This window comes from Falco biarmicus, chromosome W (assembly GCF_023638135.1).
Source record: "Falco biarmicus isolate bFalBia1 chromosome W, bFalBia1.pri, whole genome shotgun sequence".
Lineage (NCBI taxonomy): Eukaryota > Metazoa > Chordata > Aves > Falconiformes > Falconidae > Falco > Falco biarmicus.
The window spans coordinates 23,942,862-23,962,352 of NC_079310.1; the positions used below are offsets into that span (position 1 = coordinate 23,942,862).

At 40.2% G+C, this 19,491-nt stretch overlaps 1 protein-coding gene across 21 annotated transcripts in view; it reads right to left on the reverse strand.

The window, feature by feature from the left end:
* Window positions 1-4,704: 4,704 nt before the first annotated feature.
* Window positions 4,705-19,491, reverse strand: part of LOC130141871 (spindlin-Z) — a 101,118-nt gene continuing 86,331 nt past the window's right edge. For all 21 annotated transcript variants that reach the window (XM_056323135.1, XM_056323133.1, XM_056323121.1 and 18 more), the window contains 3 exons: window positions 11,455-11,708; window positions 10,227-10,460; window positions 4,705-8,428 (listed from right to left, as the gene is read on the reverse strand). In XM_056323135.1, the coding sequence (XP_056179110.1) occupies window positions 8,229-8,428; window positions 10,227-10,460; window positions 11,455-11,708 (688 nt within the window). In that variant the 3' untranslated portion in view covers window positions 4,705-8,228. The remainder of the gene's footprint in view (window positions 8,429-10,226; window positions 10,461-11,454; window positions 11,709-19,491) is intronic.

Sequence of the window (19,491 nt, forward strand, 5' to 3'; positions counted from 1 at the left end):
CTCCAATATGGAGTCAAAGGCAGCCAAGTGGCATGCTACAACTGACACTGTGAATGCGTTTTTTTCTCAATTCCTTTGGCAGCAGAGTGCAGGCTACAGTTTGCTTTCACTTAGAGGAGTGTTCAGTACATCTGGAATCAACTGTCCCATGGGTGGAAACACAGCCTTACCATTTGTCATGGACTAATCCAAACTGCACTGGAAAAGGGTGATACTCCAGAATACATGCAATACGTTGATGACATCATTGTGTGGGGCAACACAGCACAGGAAGTCCTTGAGAAGGAAAAAAGAATAACCCAGATCCTTCTGAAAGCTGGTTTTGCCATTAAAAAAAAAAAAAGCAAGGTCAAAGGACTGGCACAGAAAATCCAGTTCTTGGAAATAAAATGGCAAGGTAGACATCATCACATCCCTATGAATGTGATCAATAAGATAACAGCCATGTCCCCACAAGCTAACAAAAACAAGCACAAGGTTTCCTAGGCCTTGTGGGATTATGGAGAATGCATATTCCAGGTTATAGTCAGCTTGTGAGTCCTCTCTATCGAGTGACCCAAAAGAAGAACTATTTTGAGTTGGGTCCTGACCAGTGACATGGCTTTAAACAGATCAAACAGGAGATAGTTTGTGTGGTAGCCCTTGGGCCCATCTGTACAGGGCCAGCTGTGCAAAATGTGCTCTACACTGCAGCCAGGGAGCATGGTCTCACCTGGAGCCACTGGCAGAAAACACCAGGAGAGACTGGAGGTTGACCTCTAGGGTTACAGAGGATCCAAGGCCTGCTACACTCTGACTGAAAAAGAGATACTAGCAGCATTATGAGGGGGTTTGAACTGCTTCAGAAGTTGTTGGTAGAGAAGCTCAGCTCCTCTTGGCACCTTGATTGCCTGTGCTGTACTGGATGTTCAAAGGAGTGGTCCCCTCTATCCAACATGCAACCAACACTACATGGCATAAGTGGGTAGTGCTGATCATGCAACAGGCTCAAATCGGGAACCCGAACCACCCAGGACTCCTGGAAGACATCATGGACTGGCCAGAAGGCAGAGATTTTTGAGCATCACCAAGGAGGTGACTCATGCCCAAGAGGCCCCACTGTATAAGAAGTTACCAGTAAATGAGAAAAAATGTTCTCTGTTTACTCATGGGCCCTGTCATACTGTGGAAAACTGCTGTGTGGAGTTCCACAAGACAAGTCACAGAAACTGTTGAAGGAAAAGGCAAATTGAATCAGTTTGCAGAATTGAAAGCTATCCATCTCACCCAAGGTATTGCAGAATGAGAAAAATGGCCAGTTCTCTATCTCTATACTGAGTCATGGATGATGGTGAATGCCTTGTGAGAGTGGCTACAGCAATGAAAAAAGGACCAATTGGCAGAATAGAGGTAAATCCATCTGGGCTGTTGTACTGTGGCAAGACATTGCTGCCCAAGTAAAGAACCTTGTAAAGGTCCATCATGTAGACCAGGGGTCCTCAAACTTTTTAACCAGGGGGCCGGCGCGGATGAAGTGGCAGGCAGTCATCTGCGGCTGCTTGGTTTCCAACCACAACCCCTGGCGGGGGAGGTGGTGGTGGTGTCTGTAAATACTGGGGGCCTGATTGAGGACCCTGGGGGGCTGTATCCGGCCTGCGGCTGTAGTTTGAGGACCCCTGATGTAGACACTCACATGCCTAAGAGTTGTGCCACTGAAGAACATAAAAACAATTAGCAAACAGACCAGGCTGCCAGAAATTAAGTGGCTCAGGTGGACCTGGACTGGGAATGTAAGGGTGAGCTATTCATAGCCTGATGGGCCCAAGAAACATCGGGACATCTAGGGAAAGATGCAACATACAGATGGGCTCATAATTGAGGGGTGGACTTGACCATCCACACCATCACACAGGTTATTCATTAATGTGAAACATGCCATAATCAAGCCAAGCGGGTAAAGCCTCTCGGGCATGGCAGATGGTGGCTGCAATATACATATGGGGAGGACCAGCAGATCCTTTATATCACACTGCTGTGAATCTGCCAAGGCAAGTGCCATGTGCTTACCATGGTGAAGGTGACCACTGAATGGTTGGAAACATAACCTGGAACCATATCACCACCCAAAACACTATCCTGGGCCTTGAAAAGCAATTTTGGTGGTAGCACAGCACCCCAGAAAGTACTGAGTCAGACAATGGGACTAATTTCCATAACCCATCTCATAGACACATAAGCCAAGGAGCATGGAATTGACTGAGTGTACCACGTTCCCTATCATTTACCAGCCTCCAGGAAGATTGAAAAATGTATTGGACTGCTAAAAATCATATTGAGAGATGTATGCTGGGACATTCAAGCACCGAGATGCAAATTTAGCAGAAGCCACCTGGCTGCCACTTGGCTGGTTCATACTAGAGGATCTTCTAACCCAACCAGCCCTGCCCAAACAGAACCCCTACGTGCTGTAGAAGGAGATAAGGCCCCATAGAACACATAAAGAACTGTCTGGTAAAGACAGTCTGGGTTATTCCTTCCTTGGGAAAGGTCAAACCCATTCGTGGGATTGCTTTCACTCAATGACCTGGGTCTACTTGGTGTGTAATGCAGGAGGATGGGGAAATCCCATGTGTATCTCAAGGAGATTTAACATTGGGGGGAAAATAACCTGTGATTTTAGTTCTGTATTCTAGGAAGTACTACAGCAGGAATCACCTGAACCAACAGAGGATTAGCCTTGCAAAAAGCCGGACAAGTGCAGCAGTGATTTAACCTGAGCTGGCTTTGGCATTGGCACCCAGTAATAACTCAGCACAACATGATGCCTCTCCTGTCCTGAGCGATCACCATAACAGATGGACTAAATGAACTCAATAGACATTTTATGGATGTTTTACAGGGATGGCCCATAGACTAAGGGAATAATATCTGTGTATAAGTCAAAGGATGGGAAAGAGTGTGGTAGTTAATGAAGATGTATTGGATAGTGTAGAACCTGGGCATGATGCAAATGGCATGGAATAAGGGATGGAGATTATACTATGTCTGGCTCCCAGGCTGCCAATCCTAGAAATCACAGAATGGTTCCATTTGGAAGGAACCATTTGGAAGTCATATAGTCCATACCCCACCCCCACCCTCACCCCACCACCTCCCCAAGCAGGTCACCTGAGGTTGGTTGCCCAAGACCATGTCTAGGCAGCTTTTGGATATCTTCAAGGAGGAGACTCCACAACCTCTCTGGGCAACCTGTTCTAGTGCTCAGTCACCCTTACAGTAAAAAAAGGCTTTCTTGATGTTGAGACGGAAACTCCTGTGTTTTTACTTTGTGCTCATTGGCTCTTGACCTGTCACTGGGCACTATTGAGAAAAGCCTGGCTCCCTCTTCTTCATTCCCTCCCATCAGGTATTTGTACACATTGATGAGACTCTCCCCCCAAGCCTTCTCCAGGCTAAACAGTCCCAGCAATCTCAGTGTGACCAGTACCTCCTGCTCCTGACCCATGGTAATATGGTTAGCAGAACTAATGCCATTTTATAAGGCAAATAGCCATTCTCTGTGACCAAGCTGGTCATGTATCACTCTCCTTTCCCCTCCTCATCAGGCCTTGAAGGTCCTGCACACCAGTCAGACTTCTTCTCCCCTTCCCTATAGGCCTCCAGGTTTCTGGGTGCCAGACAGACTTCTTCCCTCCTTACCAGCCTTGAAGGTCCCAGGCACCTGGACAACCAGGTTGTGATGACCCTGACACAGAACAGGGAAGTGTAGCAACACACAGAGCACTGTCTATAAAATCAAGCAGTTACAACTGCTGCTAGACAGCAAAACGCATGATGCCCCAGTGGTAAGGGATGCCTCCACTGTCATCTGCTTCTTCTGAGGACTGAGTGACTCATATTCTTTTATGTATTTTAAGCCTAGATTATGATTGCTATATTGATATGACAAGTCATGTACTAAGATTTTACCTGATTTGCAAAGGGTCCAGGTGATTAGAAACCATAAGCTAAGCTGTGCTATAAAATTCTGCGCTACACTACTTATAAATTTGTGCTATACTGATTCTGCTTATTAAAAAACCTGTGCTACTCTGATCATAAAATTCTGCTAAAAAATAAAGCTTTAATTGTAACTAAAACTTAGTGTCGTCATCATTCTGCCAAGGATCCCCAAAAGAACCTGTCTGTCCCCATAGAGCCAGGTGACACATAGCTTCTCCTCATAGGAGAGATGCTCTAGTCCCTTAATCATCTTAATTTTTTTTTTAATTTAGTGAGTAAAATAAAATTAAAGTTTTAGTTAAGCACATTAATTCAAAGCAGACAAATGTATCAGCTAAACACTGACAAACACTTCTGCTCCCTGCTGCTGAACTAATGCTAACAGTGTGAGTTACAGTGTGTTCTGGAAATAAGAGGCTCCCTCACAGACTTGCATAAACCCCCGAGGAGGAATTTTTCTGCTTTTGGTGAAATACAATTTAAGCATTATGCTTTACCTCAGTTAAATTCCATCTTATTGACATTCATACTTACTTAACAAAAAAAAAAGATTTGACTTAGCAAGCAAACTCATTCCATAGGGGAAAGTATTATACCAGCATACATGGCTCAACTTTAAAATGCTAAGTCCTTTTTAATTAAAATACTGAAAAACCTGCTTCTTCATAAACTAAAGACACATCACTACATTTTGCTCATGAGAATAAAATTTACAGTCATGAGTTACACATAAAGGATTTATTTTAAATGTTTTAAGGATAGAGTTACATAATTATAAAAATTACTTACAGAATTAAGTAACAGATTTAAAGTATTCATACTTCTAAATGCAGAGAAATAAAATAAAAATAATGAAACTGAGCTCTAAAGATGAAGCCATTGCCTAATTTTAAAATGTGAACACGAAGACCTTTGAACTATACACATACAAAGAACCATCCAAATTGCACTAATGATGTAAAATACAAAAAGCACAGCATTTCCAAGGAACCAGAAACTGCTTTTACCATAATTCTTTTTCCCTGAATCAACTGTAATCTATTCTATTTGAAGATAAAGCCTCCATTTTTAAATAATTCATTTAAAGAAGGCTTATACCTATTGCAATAAATAGGATTTTCCCCAAAGTATTTCAGTCTTTATGTAGTCCAACTTAGTTTAGGGTTTGGCACTCAAAAGAAAAAAATGTAGTGTTTTACTTATCGATTGTGATTTTATTTATTATCAAACAGAATACATGGTCCCTTCAAATGCTGTATGACACGTACAACTGGAAAATTACCTTCCGTTGGCACTATGATCGCCTCACCAGTGCATTTAATCCTACTAACAACCATTCAAACAGCACAATAAGCAAATTCACAAAAAACTGAACACAAAATAAAAACAGAACAAAACCCAAACATAAACATTATAACATGCGACTTTAGTTTGTTACATTAAACGTTCTAACCTTCTAAGCATGCAAAAAAGGATGGTCTGCATTTAAGTTTTTGTGGTTTTTTTCCTTTTTAAAAGTTTTACATGGCAGCCTGACATCATGCACACACACAATATATTACAATACTACAGCAGTTAAATGAGAGAGGCCAATAACTTTTATACAAAGATCCATGACTTGTGCCATCACAAGACCTATAATAAATTTGGAAAGTAATGTTGAACCCCTAGAACAAGGGACCAACATGCAGTTACTAGGGTAATGCAAGCACTGCATGCAGATCTGAAACATGAGCCTAAAATAAAGCCCAAAGCAGATGGCAGGGAGTGGAATTAGTCTCAAGTCTCAAAAAGGTGGTTTAGGCTATTAAGAAAAACCAACCACAAAACCTAAAGCACTCCCCCCCAACCTTAAAAAAATGAAAAGAAAAAACCCATGCAATAGATAATGGGGACATCTGAAAACAATCATAAAATTTGACAGTGTATAGATTATATTCTAATTAGCAAAATATGTGGTATATTAGAGTGGCTTGCATAAAACCCACAAATGCAAGCCTAATGCTAAAAGCATTCCAGTAGACCTAAACCTCAAATATTTTAAAACAAACCTTGTATTCCTTAGATGTAAAGCCCCAAATTCGTTGTACTAAGTTATTAATGTATTTTGTGTGTAATCAATACACTCATTCTTGTGCCACAAATATTAACTTGGGCTCATGGAGCCAGGCTCAGCTTTGAGATTTACATGCAGGACTCTTAAGAGTCAATAGAAAGCACATAACAGATCTGCAGGATGGAAGCACTGTGTTGCAAATCTGCTCACTTTATTCAAAAGACAATGAAAATTTACTGACTCAGGTACTTAGTGCTTAAAGACTGGATTGAGAAGCTGTGAACTGAAAGACAATAGCCTGCCTTTGGTTGCCCATGATGAAATACAGGATATAATGCAATATAGTAGCAAGGGATAAAGAATTAAGATACCATATTTATACAGTATTACCATTTAACAGCATAATGAGGCACAAGCCTTAAGGCTAAAATATTAAGTCAGGCCAAAAAAATGGACAGAAAGGGACTTAAACCACTGAGTCTTTGATATCAAGAATACCCACAATAGAGGTCAGACCTCTGATCTCTTATTAACAGTACCTCTCCTGCATCCTTCCACTAACAGCATAAGGTTGGATATCTATGTATTCCTTCTTTCCATCAATAGTGTTGACTGTATTCACATTCTTCACATACTGTATTTCTGTGAAGCAGTGCTTTGAAGATTGTAGAGCTCTGTTTTAACATGAAAATTTTGAATTTTGTTGCTGTGCTGATCCTTGTTACAATTGTGATACTTTTAAAAGTTGCTACACTTAAAAAGTAACAAATACCCTAATCTTGATTTACAACTATTTTGCAAGATTAAAACTGTTAAAGGATTCTGCTGTTGCGGGCTGCTATTTACATCCACAATCTAATGCAGATGACTGAACCACTGAGACTGTCTATAGCTCCCATTAGATAGTACACCACTGGCATGCAGAACTCTAGTGTTCATAGAATGAAATTCATGTTAACAGCATACCTCAAAGCAAGTATACCACAAAAGGCAACAGGTTTAAACTGTAGATTTGTCTGGACACTCCTTACATGGAAAAGCCAGAAAAAGAATATGTTGAGAAGGTGCCTTCTTGAACAAAAATGATTAAAACCAATAGCAAAACCCAAAACAAAACAAAGGAATACAGCAGACTGAGCAGAAGGCAACAAATGCTTCTTCTCTAAAGGAGGTGTTCAGTGTAAAAGGACCCTCCACTCCCATAAGATTGTATTTACCGTGTAAAAGATTAACTACTGTTAGGTTTCTAAGTCCACACACAAACATCCAGGTTGCTAGGTTCTGATATTAAATGAGAGACTACCATTGCCAATGTGTAGTCTAAAGTCTTCTTAAGTAGCATATATACTGTTAAACTTGTGGCACCAAGCACTTGGGTTCTGCTAAGAAATGTGTATAACAAAACAGAGTACAACATTTAGGATTAAAGGCAGCTTTGTTGTGTGTATTTTACTGGTTCCTACAACTTGTAAACACAGGCCCTTAACCTGCATTTTCTAGTTAACTGGTTATAAAGATTAAATATATTTTTGTAGTTTAAAGCCTTTTCACTTAAAGGTGCAAATCAAACACTTGATATCCTACTGCCCTGTGACTAGTAAAAATGCACAAGTATTTCCATATAAGTTCTTAAAAAGCTTAATTTGAAATAAAGTGTAGAAACACAGTATATTGATGTTACTTGGGTTAGGCATTCCTTACTGCTGCACAAACTGTTTAAAAGTTCTCAGAAGAGTCACTTCTGTCCCAGCCCAGAAAACAAGGACTGCCAGTAGCCAAGAAATTAAATTTAATGTTACAAAAGAAGGCATATTGAAAATAGCAAACTACACTTGCATGTAGCAGTTGAACAGGTGAGTGCAAGGTTGAAGAAAAAGTTAAAATCTATGAAAAAATCTAGATTATAATACTAAATTGACTTCACACATCTTGAATTTGCAGCTGTTCTTTGTTTTTAACTTCCTCCCAACCCAAATATATCAACTTCCTTCAAGAAAAGGAGTTCTCTTATGCAAAATGTGTCATGTTCACATAAATTTGTATTATTCAGAACAAAACAGTTTTGCTGGCAGAGATTGTGGGTTCGCAGGGACATGTAAGCTTTCATTTAACTGAAAAACAGTCAAGTCTTTGTGTCTACAAATTTTACATTTAATAGTTCCACAAATTTGGCAGAAGTTCATGATGATGTCTAGGATGTCTTCACCAAATCGTAGACATAAATATGGAAATCATCATCAAACTTGATGAAATAGACAGATGGTTTGGCTTCAACTTGATGAATGACCATGCCAGTCCGTTTTGAGCCATCTTCTTTGGCATATTCCACTTGTTTGCCTACCAGGCTGTCCACAACTTCACCTGGTTCCCGTTCTGCAGGAGGTGAATCATCTGTAATATGAAAATACAATGTACTTTGGTAGACATTTATGGATTTTTTCCAATATACAAAACTGCAGAGCCTTCTTTAAAAGTTAAGAAATGATTACAAGTTTAAAATGCAGAGTATGTCTAAAACAAGTTGAGTTGTTCAGACAAGCACCTAACTATTGCCATGCTTCTACAAAGTACAGTCTCAGGAATTTATTTCTTTTTTTAGGTAATACTATTTTCAATTTTATGAAGTAAAAAATAGCACTTCAATTGGTTAGAAAAGTAAATCTTTTGACATGAAAGTTTACACACCAATTCCAGAACATGTTTGTAGATAATTGAATTTAAGCCCCCAGCAGAACAAGGCACTGAGTCTCTTTAACAGAAAGGCAGGTGTGTTAGAACTCCCTCTCCCCACATGCTTTATCCAAAATGTCAATACAAACATGCCATTGCAACAAACCCACATCTTCCAAGCTAAGTATAATGTCCTTAATCAATAATGCTGTTAAAAGGGGATTTTGATTTCACACTAGAATGGATACTGTTGAGACGTCTAGCTATATTATTTGCTTTTCTAGCAAAATCTACACAGAAGTATCCTTAAGAACACAATTCACATTGTCTGTAAAAGATCTAGATTCAGGGAAGGTAGCTCATAGTTCAGAGTGTCTTAGAAACAGAAGTAAGTAGTACAATAGTCTCAGGAAAAAAAAGAGCACATAAAAACCTTAATTCTTATATATGGAAAGCATAAGCCTTTTATCTTCTTTTTCTAAGATGGAAGAAAGCAAAGCAAAATTTAAAACGGAATTGCAAGGTATATGGAGGTGCCAACTCTGAAAGAGCTTGCTTTATTTTTTTCTTTAGGAATAGGAAAGTCACTTTTTCCATTAACATTTGTGGCTCACTCTCTTCAAGCCACAGATATGTTGTTTTTTGTTAGGCTGGAAAAAAAATCTAAAACCATAGGATTACTACAGAGATTATGCAAATAAGTGCCACTTGTTTACTTAGCCATCAGACTATTTGTTATCAGTGCTAGATCTGAAGGAAGACAGTTTCAGAAACTCAATGAATGAATTTTAAATAATATTTAAATAGTGTGCTGCATAGCCAAATACTAGTTATCTAATTAATAATTTATTTTAAAGCCAAAACTGCCTCTCTGTCAGAGAAGTGCTTTTTAGGTGCAAGAGAGAAACGAGAGTACAATATTCTTGAGAAACTATTTCTTTTATTGCACTAGCTATCCAAATCTCTTGAAAAATACTGATTCTGTGAAAATCCTCCTATATTTATAGAAAAAAACCAATTTTCACTTCAAGTAAGGAAGAAAAAATACCCATCCTAACCTATTAAAAATTTTTTCCTCTTTATGTGTTTATACATGAGAGAAGATGATTTTCAAAAGATTAGTGCTTCTTTCCTCCAATAAACTATTCAAAAGCTTTCCAAACTGAAGATGCCTACTGAAACTAAATTAATCTATTTTAATTAGCCCCAAAACATTATTCCTATAAGAATTACTTCAGAAATACAATTCCTTGAGATGGCTCTTGATTTGTGACACTTTTAGGAATTATTATGGAAAAGGATTTTCCTGTATTTATTGCATGTTTCACTACTGATTCAAGTAAAATGTTTCAGAAGTTAATACAGATGTATTTTCTGTTGTGCTGTAACCTTTGTTAGTTTTGATAGTTAAAAAGATCCTTGTTTGTCAACTCTCTTTTCCATACATAAACCATAAGCCAAACAATAATACAAAGAGAGATGCCACTTTCCAGAAGAAAAAAGTAACTGGCCTACTTACTGGAATCAGGCATAATGCGAAGGTCACCTTCTTTATAGTCATCTAAGAGTTGGTACATGTACAAGACAGGATCTTTCTCATAGGTAATGTAAAACCATGTGTTCATAATAGGAGCTCGAGCCAAGACCATCCCCCTCCATTCATCTTTTGAGCCATCCTCTGTCTCAAACATATGTTCCACAGCTTTGCCAATCATTGTATCTGCCAAGTGGGCATCACTAATTCGAGATGAAGCTGAAATGGTAGCAGTTCATAAGTATGTCTATTTAAAAGTACAGAAATAAGTCTTTGTAAAAAATAATCTTTATCCAGATTCATGAATAAATTTGTTTGATAGTCAGTCAATTCACATACAAAACAAATACTGTCCATTCCAGAGAGTTGAAGACCAAAGAACTGCAGAACCTGAAGAATTATTTTAACATGTTAACACTCTTATTGACATTTTCCATCATTCTATACCACCCCCTAATTAATCAAACTATCATAATACAAGGTAAAGGGAGACCAATATAGGCTATAGCAAGGAATAGAGTCTGTATTTTAAAGGGGGGGGGAGGCGGGGGAGAAAGAGAGGTTAAATCACAGAGCAGCTGTATGAAGTTAATGAAGGTGTTTGGTTTGGTTCCCCCTAACCCCATAACTCCATTCTAGAGATTGCTACTGATCTCTTTGCATTCAGGAAAAACAAGAACTTAATCCATTCAGAAATAAGTAATTACTAAGGTAAACTTTGAACTTTGCAGTTTGGAAAAACCTGCAGTTTTAACAATTCAGTGCTAATTATGAAAACCAATAAAAGCCTCATTACTAGTCAAATTATTTCACTTAGAAAATGCTTTTTTTTCCCCTCCATTTCTATTAATACCTAGAGAAAGCACATAAAAAAACCCCAACAACCAAACACATACTTACTGTCAAACACACACAAGACAACATAGCCAAGATATTTCTCAGCTGGCTCAGAGTTTAAATTTTAATAGAAATATCAATGTTACATGTACATAAGCTTGTTAGGGATAAGACTCTAAACAAGAAAAAATACAGAATTTACTGCATACCATTTAGAGACAAAAGACAGCACTATGCTCTGTGGTATCATCAAATCTTTGTGAAATCAAGAAAAATTAAACAGAGCATTTAGATTATCTGCCATGTGATGAAAAGTAATTTAATAAAATTTAAATGTTATGACAAGATATGTACATTTAGGAAAAAACCCTCTTACCAACTCTGTCTGGAAGGACTTCAAGTGCTGAAACTCTTTCGTCTTTGTGCAGTTCTAGTCCATACACGCAATCAAATCCATCATACTTTATAAGATAGAGGGAGGGATTTACAGGAACTTGATCAAGAACTGTGCCCTTCCATTGTGTTACAGGTCCACTCCCTTCTTTCCAGCCATGCTGTATTCTGCAGCCTACAATGTTTCTTCGTGGCTGAGAAATAGGTTTGCTTGGTCCAACATTGTTTCTATGCTTTCTGTACACAGATACAAACATAACATTAAACAAGTACATACTCAAAATTCTACTCTGGACAAGAGCTGTATTCTTTGAAAAAGCAATATATTATTGCATATTAATAAAGAAACATTAAAATCTAACACATAAGGCTTAGTGCACCTTATTCAAATTAGGGTATAAAGCATATTATATTGTACTGGAAAAGGAAAAAAATACCCACACTGAAAAGGAGTGGAACACTTTCAACATTTTGTATAAGGTTGCTTTCATAATAGTAGTTTCTAATACTAGTTTGCCTAACTCAAAAGAACTATTTTAGCCATTGCTACACTAAACATCAAAAGTAAAACTTGCTTGTTAAAATCCTAAATCAGGTCTCAAAGAGCAATGTTACCTAACAGTATAATACTTTTGCTAGTTTGTTGCTCTCTGCAGAACAGTAAACATAATTCCCTTACCCCAGGAGGAAGAAGTCAGTGGAAACATTAGTGGTGGTTGACTAAAATTCTTCAAAGCATTTGTATTCCCTAACCTGTGTTGTCACCCGAAGGAAATTTCGCTTCCCTCTGCACTTACAGGTATTTTTGACTTCAAGTGTTTTTAGACACATTGTAGCGACAATATTCTTCTAACATTCCTTTTTAGTACAACACAAGAAAAATGATATGCAAAGGTCACAGCAATAGAAGGGACACTCTTTAAAGCAGAGAAAAAATTAAACATACTTTTTACCCTTCCTCAGTTTAATCCAACTTGCACAGAAAGATTCTTTCTGGTGAAATCAGTTGCTCTGATAAACAGTGTAAGCTATTGACAGTTTCAACCTACTAAACCAGTGTTGCACAAGTTTTATTCCACTCAGTTAAAAAAACAACCAGCAATTGACAGTTGTGAATACAACGTATAAAGAAAGATATGAATATTATGACAGTACATTGGTGATAAATGTATATTATCTTTATTTTAGCATGTTACAATATGCATATTCATTACTAAAATTATATTTATAGGGTTGCCTGATTAAAATTCTCACAAATGTTAGCTAATTCCAAAATTAATTTCTGGATTAGTTACCAGTTATAGTACACTTCATTTAAATGGCAATAAAATATACACATAGCTAGCATGCTTAAAAGCAACATCTAAAAAAAGAAAAATCAGTTGCAGAAAACAACATCCATACTTAGATTAGTGACAGTGACCAAAGAGAAATGTCTCCAGGAACAATGAAAGCTCACAGAGCAGCCCATGTATAACAGAGATCCAAAAGACACAAAGAACAATCATATAAATAAAGTCTCATAATTAGTCTTAAAGAATAATAAAACCAGTACATAAAATTAGTAATGCTGAAGATGTAATCATAACTCTATTAAAAACAAGATGTACAACTCCTTCAGCAGCTTGTCCCACCTCCAGACTTTCATTCTCCATTAAAATCTTAGCAGACTTCCATAAAATCTTTTGTCAAATGTAACTTTCATGATGATTTAACCTCATTAAGGAGGTCACTCTGCATTCATAATCTGTGTTGTCAAAGCTAGAAGTATTATAGAAATGCTAACCTCCTCCAGTTAAGAGGAACTCCTCTGCAAAGTTGGTTCTATTTTTCCACAGAAACTTGAATACATGTTCAAATACTAGTTCTTGCCCAAGTCTTACTTTTTTAATAAAATTATAATAGTCTCAGTAATATTTTATTACTGAAGAAATGAGATGAGAGATCTGGTTCTTGGGCACAATGAAAATGAGTTTGTTTTGCATGCAATTAATTTATTTACTTTTAATGAATCTTAATTCCAGTTTAAGGAATCCTCACAAAATAAAACCAACTGCTACTGAAGCTAAAATGTTAAAGTTGAAAAAGGTAAAACAATACTGTTCATGTTTGTTTAACCACACAGTCAATTTTACTTTCTGCCTATAAAGCATATTCATAACATTTAAATTTGCAAAATTTAATGAAAAGCTTCAGTAATTTTAAAAAATATGATGGTAAAAGACTACATAATTAAGTTCAAATCTGTAACTACCTTTTAAAATGACTCGGAGAGAGCAAAAAGCATTATAAATGCAGTTACAAATCAAGCAGCAGCTAGGTATACTCGCAGTTCAAGTTTTACTTGGTCTGAAGTCTGTGCTACTGTGCTGCTCTTTCTCATTTGCAGTGGTTCATAAAGCAAGAAATATGATTTTCAAACAAATGAATCTCCAAAGAAGAACTATTTTTGCGTGCATTTGAAAATGTAATGAGAAAAAAACCCATGGGTTTCTAACTGACTACAAATAATTGTAGAATGGTTAGCCTTTAAAGATCATCTAGTTCCAACCCCCTGCCATAGGCAGGGACATTTTTCGCTAGATCAGGTTGCTCAAAGCCCCGTCCAAGCTGACCTTGAACACTTCCCAAGGAGGGGGCATCCACAACTTCTCTGGGCAACCTGTCACAATGTCTCACCAACCTCATCATCTTCCTTATGTCCAATCTAAATCTACCATCATTCAGTTTAAAAATATTGCCCCTCTTCCTACCACTACAGGCCCTACTAAAAAGTCTCTCTCCACCTTTATTATAAGCCCCCTTTATATATTGAAAAGCTGCAATAAGGTCTTCCTGGAGCCTTTTCTTCTCCAGGCTGGACAAACCCAACTCTCTCAGCCTTTCCTCATAGGAGAGGTGTTCCAGCCCTCTGAGATTTTTTTGTGGCCCTCCTCTGGACTTGTTCCAACAGGTCCGTGTCCTTTTTTTGTACTGGGGACCCCAGAGCTGGACACAGGACTCCAGGTGGGGTCTCACGAGAGTCAAGTAGGGGGGCAGAATCGCCTCCCTCAACCTGCTTGCTGGCCACACTTCTTTTGATGCAGCCTGGGATACAATTGGCTTTCTGGGCTGCAAGTGCATACTGCCAGCTCATGTCCTATTTTTCATCCACCAGTACCACCAAGTCCTTCTCAGCAGGGCTGCTCTCAATCCCTTCATCCCCCAGTCTGTATTGATACTGGGGATTGCCCTGACCCAGGTGCAGGACCTTGCACTTGGTCTTGTTGAACTTCATGGGGTTCTCATGTGCCCACTTCTCCAGCCTGTCAAGGTCCCTCTGGATGGCACCCCTTCCCTCAAGCGAATTGCAGATGGCACCAAGCTGAGTGGTGCAGTCAAACTTGCTGAGGGTGCACTAAATCCCACTGTTTATGTCATTGATGAAGATATTAAATAGTATTGGTCCCAGTACAGACCCTTGAGGGACACCACTCACTACTGGTTTCCACTTGGACATTGAGCTGTTGATTATAACTCTTCGGATGCAGCCATTAGCCAATTCCTTATCTATCTAACAGTCCATCTGTTAAGCCCAGCGCTCTCCAATTTAGAGGTAAGAATGTTGTGGGGGACCATATCAAAGGCCTTACAGGAGTCCAGGTATATGACATCAGTTGCTCTTCCCTTGTCCACTGATGCAGTCGCTCCATCGTAAAGGCCACTAGACTAGTCAGGCATGATTTGCCCTTGATGAAGCCATGCTGGCTTTCTCTAATCACCTCTCTGCCTTTCACATGTTTTGATGTGTCTTCCAGGAGGATCTGTTCCATGATCTTAACAGGCATGGAGATGAGGCTGACTGGCTGGTAATTCTCAGGGTCCTCATTACCCTTTTTCAAAATGGGTGTGATAATATAAAAAACGGGTGTATAATAATATCTACCAGTATACATCCATATAAGATAATAGTAACTTTCTCAAACCTCTTTTTAAATCAATAGTATGCTGTTTCTGTAATAAGCAGAGTAACACATATGTACATAATGTTTTGAGATGCTATAATCAAAAACCCCAAAATGTTTCCCTTCTGTTTAATTAGAATTATCTTTAAAATTAAACAAAAATTTATTCTTGAAGACTGGGATAACATTTCAATGCCCTAGACCAGGGGTCCTCAAACTACGGCCCGCGGGCTGGATACGGCCCCCCAGGGTCCTCAATCCGGCCCCCGGTATTTACAGAACCCCCCCGCCGGGGGTTGGGGGGGGAAACCAAGCAGCAGCAGGTGACTGCCTGCCACTGCATCCGTGCGCCGGACCCTGTTTAAAAAGTTTGAGGACTCCTGCCCTAGACATTCAATATTTCAATTGCCCTACATATATAAAACACAGAGCCGGGAAAACCAGAAAACACAAAGTCCTAAAAATAGTTCTTGATGCATCAGTTATGCTGTCATTGTAAATGGTCATTCAGTTGCAGTGAATCTCAGATCTGCTAATTTCATAGATATCATAGAATCATTTAGTTTGGAAAAGACCTTTGAGATCGTCAAGTCCAAATGTAAACCCAACAATGACAAGTCCACCACCAAACCATGTCCTTTCTATTGGCCTTCTTGGCCACCTGGGCACACTTATCTACCCAAGTTCTGCCCTGGAATGTGGCTACGTGCAGCAAGCACCTGGGAATTTGTCTATGTGTAGCAAAGCAGTTACTTATTACGAGCTGTTCACACTCTTGCGGTTTCACTGCCAAATTTGGCCGCTTATCTGTACACTAACAGCTCTGCCAATTCAGCCTTGTTCCTCTACAAGGTCAACTTATTTTCATCCCTTACATCCAGTGATAGTGGTACTGTACCACTCAGGTTATGATTCAGATAAGGAATACTCCAAGGCTGTCAGGGGATGTTATGATTCAGATAAGGAATGTTTCCGGTATGGTTAGTGCTGGTCCCCACCTCAGCCATGCAAAAGTTGCTGATACAGTCAAGGGATGCTTAACTGTCCAACTCATTACACAGAGGCCAAGGCCTAACAGGGATTCCTGAGATCGTAGAGTGGCCCAGGGGACAGGGTGTGATGAACCACCACATCCATTCACCATGATTGATCAAAGATTATTGAAAGTGGCCTTGCCATAACATCTGCCAGCTCCCTCAGCACTCATAGGTGTATCCCTTCAGGGCCCATGGATTTATGTATATCCAGTTGGCTTAGGTATTCCCTGACCTAAGTCTCTTCTACCAAGGGTATGTTTTCCTTTCTCTCTGGGGCCTGGGATTACTGAGGGCTGGTCTTGCTAGTAAAGAGTGAGGCAACAAAGGCATTTAGTACCTCAGCCTTTTCCATGTCCTGTGTAAACTTGCCCCCCATCTCTTTGAGTAAAGGGCCCACATTTTCCCTAGTGTTCATTTTGTTGCCTGTCTGCATAGAGAAGCCCTTCTTGCTGCCTTTGACATCCCTTGCCAGATTCAACTCCAGGTGGGCTTTGGCTTTCCTAATTTCATTCCTGCATGCTCAAGCAATGTGTCTCTATTCCTCCCAGGTCATCCATCCTTCCAACTAAAGAATCATTTAAGTTGGAAAAGACCCTTAAGATCAACAAGTCCAAATGTAAACCTAACAATGCCAAGTCCACCACCAGTAAACCATGTCCCTAAGCATCACAGCTACAGGTCTTTTAAAAACCTCCAGGGATGGTGACTCAGCCACTTCCCTGGGCAGCCTGTTCCAATGCTTGACCACCCTTTCAGTGAAGAAAAATTTCCTAATATCCAATCTAAACCTCCCCTGGTGTAACTTGAGGCCATTTCCCCTCATCCTATCACTTGTTAACTGGGAAAAGAGACCAACACCCACCTTGCTACAACCTCCTTTCAGGTAGTTGTAGAGGGCGATAAGGTCTCCCCTGAGCCAACTCCTCTCCAGGCTAAACAATCCCAGTTCCCTCAGCCACTCCTCATAAGACTTGCTCTCTAGACCCTTCACCAGCTTTGTTCTTCTTTGGATGTGCTCCAATTCCTCAATGTCTTTCTTGTAGCGAGGGGCCCAAAACTGAACACAGTATTTGAGATGCAGCCTCACCGGTGATTAGTACAGGGAGATGATCACTTCCCTTGTCCTGCTGGCCACACTATTTCTGATACAAGCCAGGATGCTACTGGCCTTCTTGGCCACCTGGGCACACTGTTGGCTCATATTCAGCTGGCTGTTGACCAACCCCTCCAAGTCCTTTTCTGCTGGGCAGCTTTCCAGTCACTGTTCCCCAAGCCTGTAGCATTACATGGAGTTGTTGTGACCCAAGTGCAAGACCTGGCACTTAGTCTTCTTGAACCTCATACAGTTGGTCTCGGCCCATCAGTCCAGCCTGTTCCAGATCCCTCTGCAGAGCCTTCCTACCCTCAAGAAGATCAACAGTCCCACACCTCCCCCCCTCCAACTTGGTGTCATCTGCAACCTTACTGAGGGTGCACTCGATACCCTCATCTCAGTCATTGATGAAGATATTAAACAGAACTGGCCCCAATACTGAGCCCTGGGGAACACCACTTGTGACCAGCCACCAACTGGATTTAACTCCATTCATCACAAGTCTTTGGGCCTGGCCATCCAGCCAATTTTTTACACAGCAAAGAGTACACCCATCCAAGCCATGAGCAGCCAGTTTCTCCAGGAAAATGCTGTGGGAAACAGTGTCAAAGGCTTTACTAAAGTCCAGGTAAACAACGTCTACAGCCTTTCTCTCATCCACTAAGTGGGTCACCTTGTCATAGAAGGAGATCAGGTTAGTCAAGCAGGACCTGCCTTTCATTAATCCATGCTGACTGGGCCTGATCACCTGGTTGTCCTGTACGTGCCATTTGATGGCACTCAAGATGATCAAGATGATCTGCTCCATAACCTTCCCCAGCACCGAGGTCAGACTAACAGGCCTGTAGTTTCCCGGGTCCTGCTTCCAACCATTCTTGTAGATGGGCATCACATTTGCTAACCTCCAGTCAACTGGGACCTCCCTGGTTAGCCAGGACTGCTGATAAATGATTGAAAGAAGCTTGGTGAGCACTTCTGCCAGCTCCCTCAGTACCCTTGGGTGGATCCTATCCAGCTCCATAGACTTGTGTGTGTCTAAGTGGTGTAGTAGGTCACTAACCATTTCCCCTTGGATTATGGGGGCTGCTTTCTGCTCCCCGTCCTTGTCTTCCAGTTCAGCGGGCTGGGTACCCCAAGAACAACTGGTCTTATTATTAAAGGCTGTGGCAAAGAAGGCATTAAGTAACTCAGACTGTCACTATGTTTCCCCCTGCATCCAGTAAAGGATGGAGATTGATCTTAGCCCTCCTTCTGTGGCTAATGTATTTATAGAAATGTTTTTTATTGTCTTTTATGGCAATAGACAGATTAAGTTCGAGGTGGGCTTCGGCCCTACTAATTTTTTCCCTGCATAACCTCATGACATCCTTGTAGTCCACCAGAGTTGCCTGCCCCTTCTTCCAAAGATCATAAACTCTCTTTTTTCCCCTGAGTTCCAGCCAAAGCTCTCTGTTCAGCCAGGCCGGCCTTCTTCCCCGCCGGCTCATCTTTCGGCACATGGGGACATCCAGCTCCTGCACTTTTAAGACTACCTTCTTGAAGAAGATCCAGCCTGCCTGGACTCTTTTGCCCTTCAGGACTGCCTCCCAAGGGACTCTGTCAACCACGCCCCTAAACAGGCCAAAGTCTGCCCTCTGGAAGTCCACAGTAGTAGTTCTGCTGACCCTCCTCCTTACTTCTCCAAGAATTGAAAACTATCATTTAATGATCACTGTGCTCAAGACAGCCTCCAACCATCACATCACCCACAAGTCCTTCTCTGTTTGCAAACAACAGGTCCAGCAGGTTGCCTTCCCTAGTTGGTTCACTCACCAACCACAGACTCCAGGAACATCCTAGACTGTTTCCACTGCACTGTATTTCCAGCAGTCATCTGGTAAGTTGATGTCCCTCATGAGAACAAGGGCTAGCAATTGTGAGACTTCTCCCAGCTGCTTATAGAATAT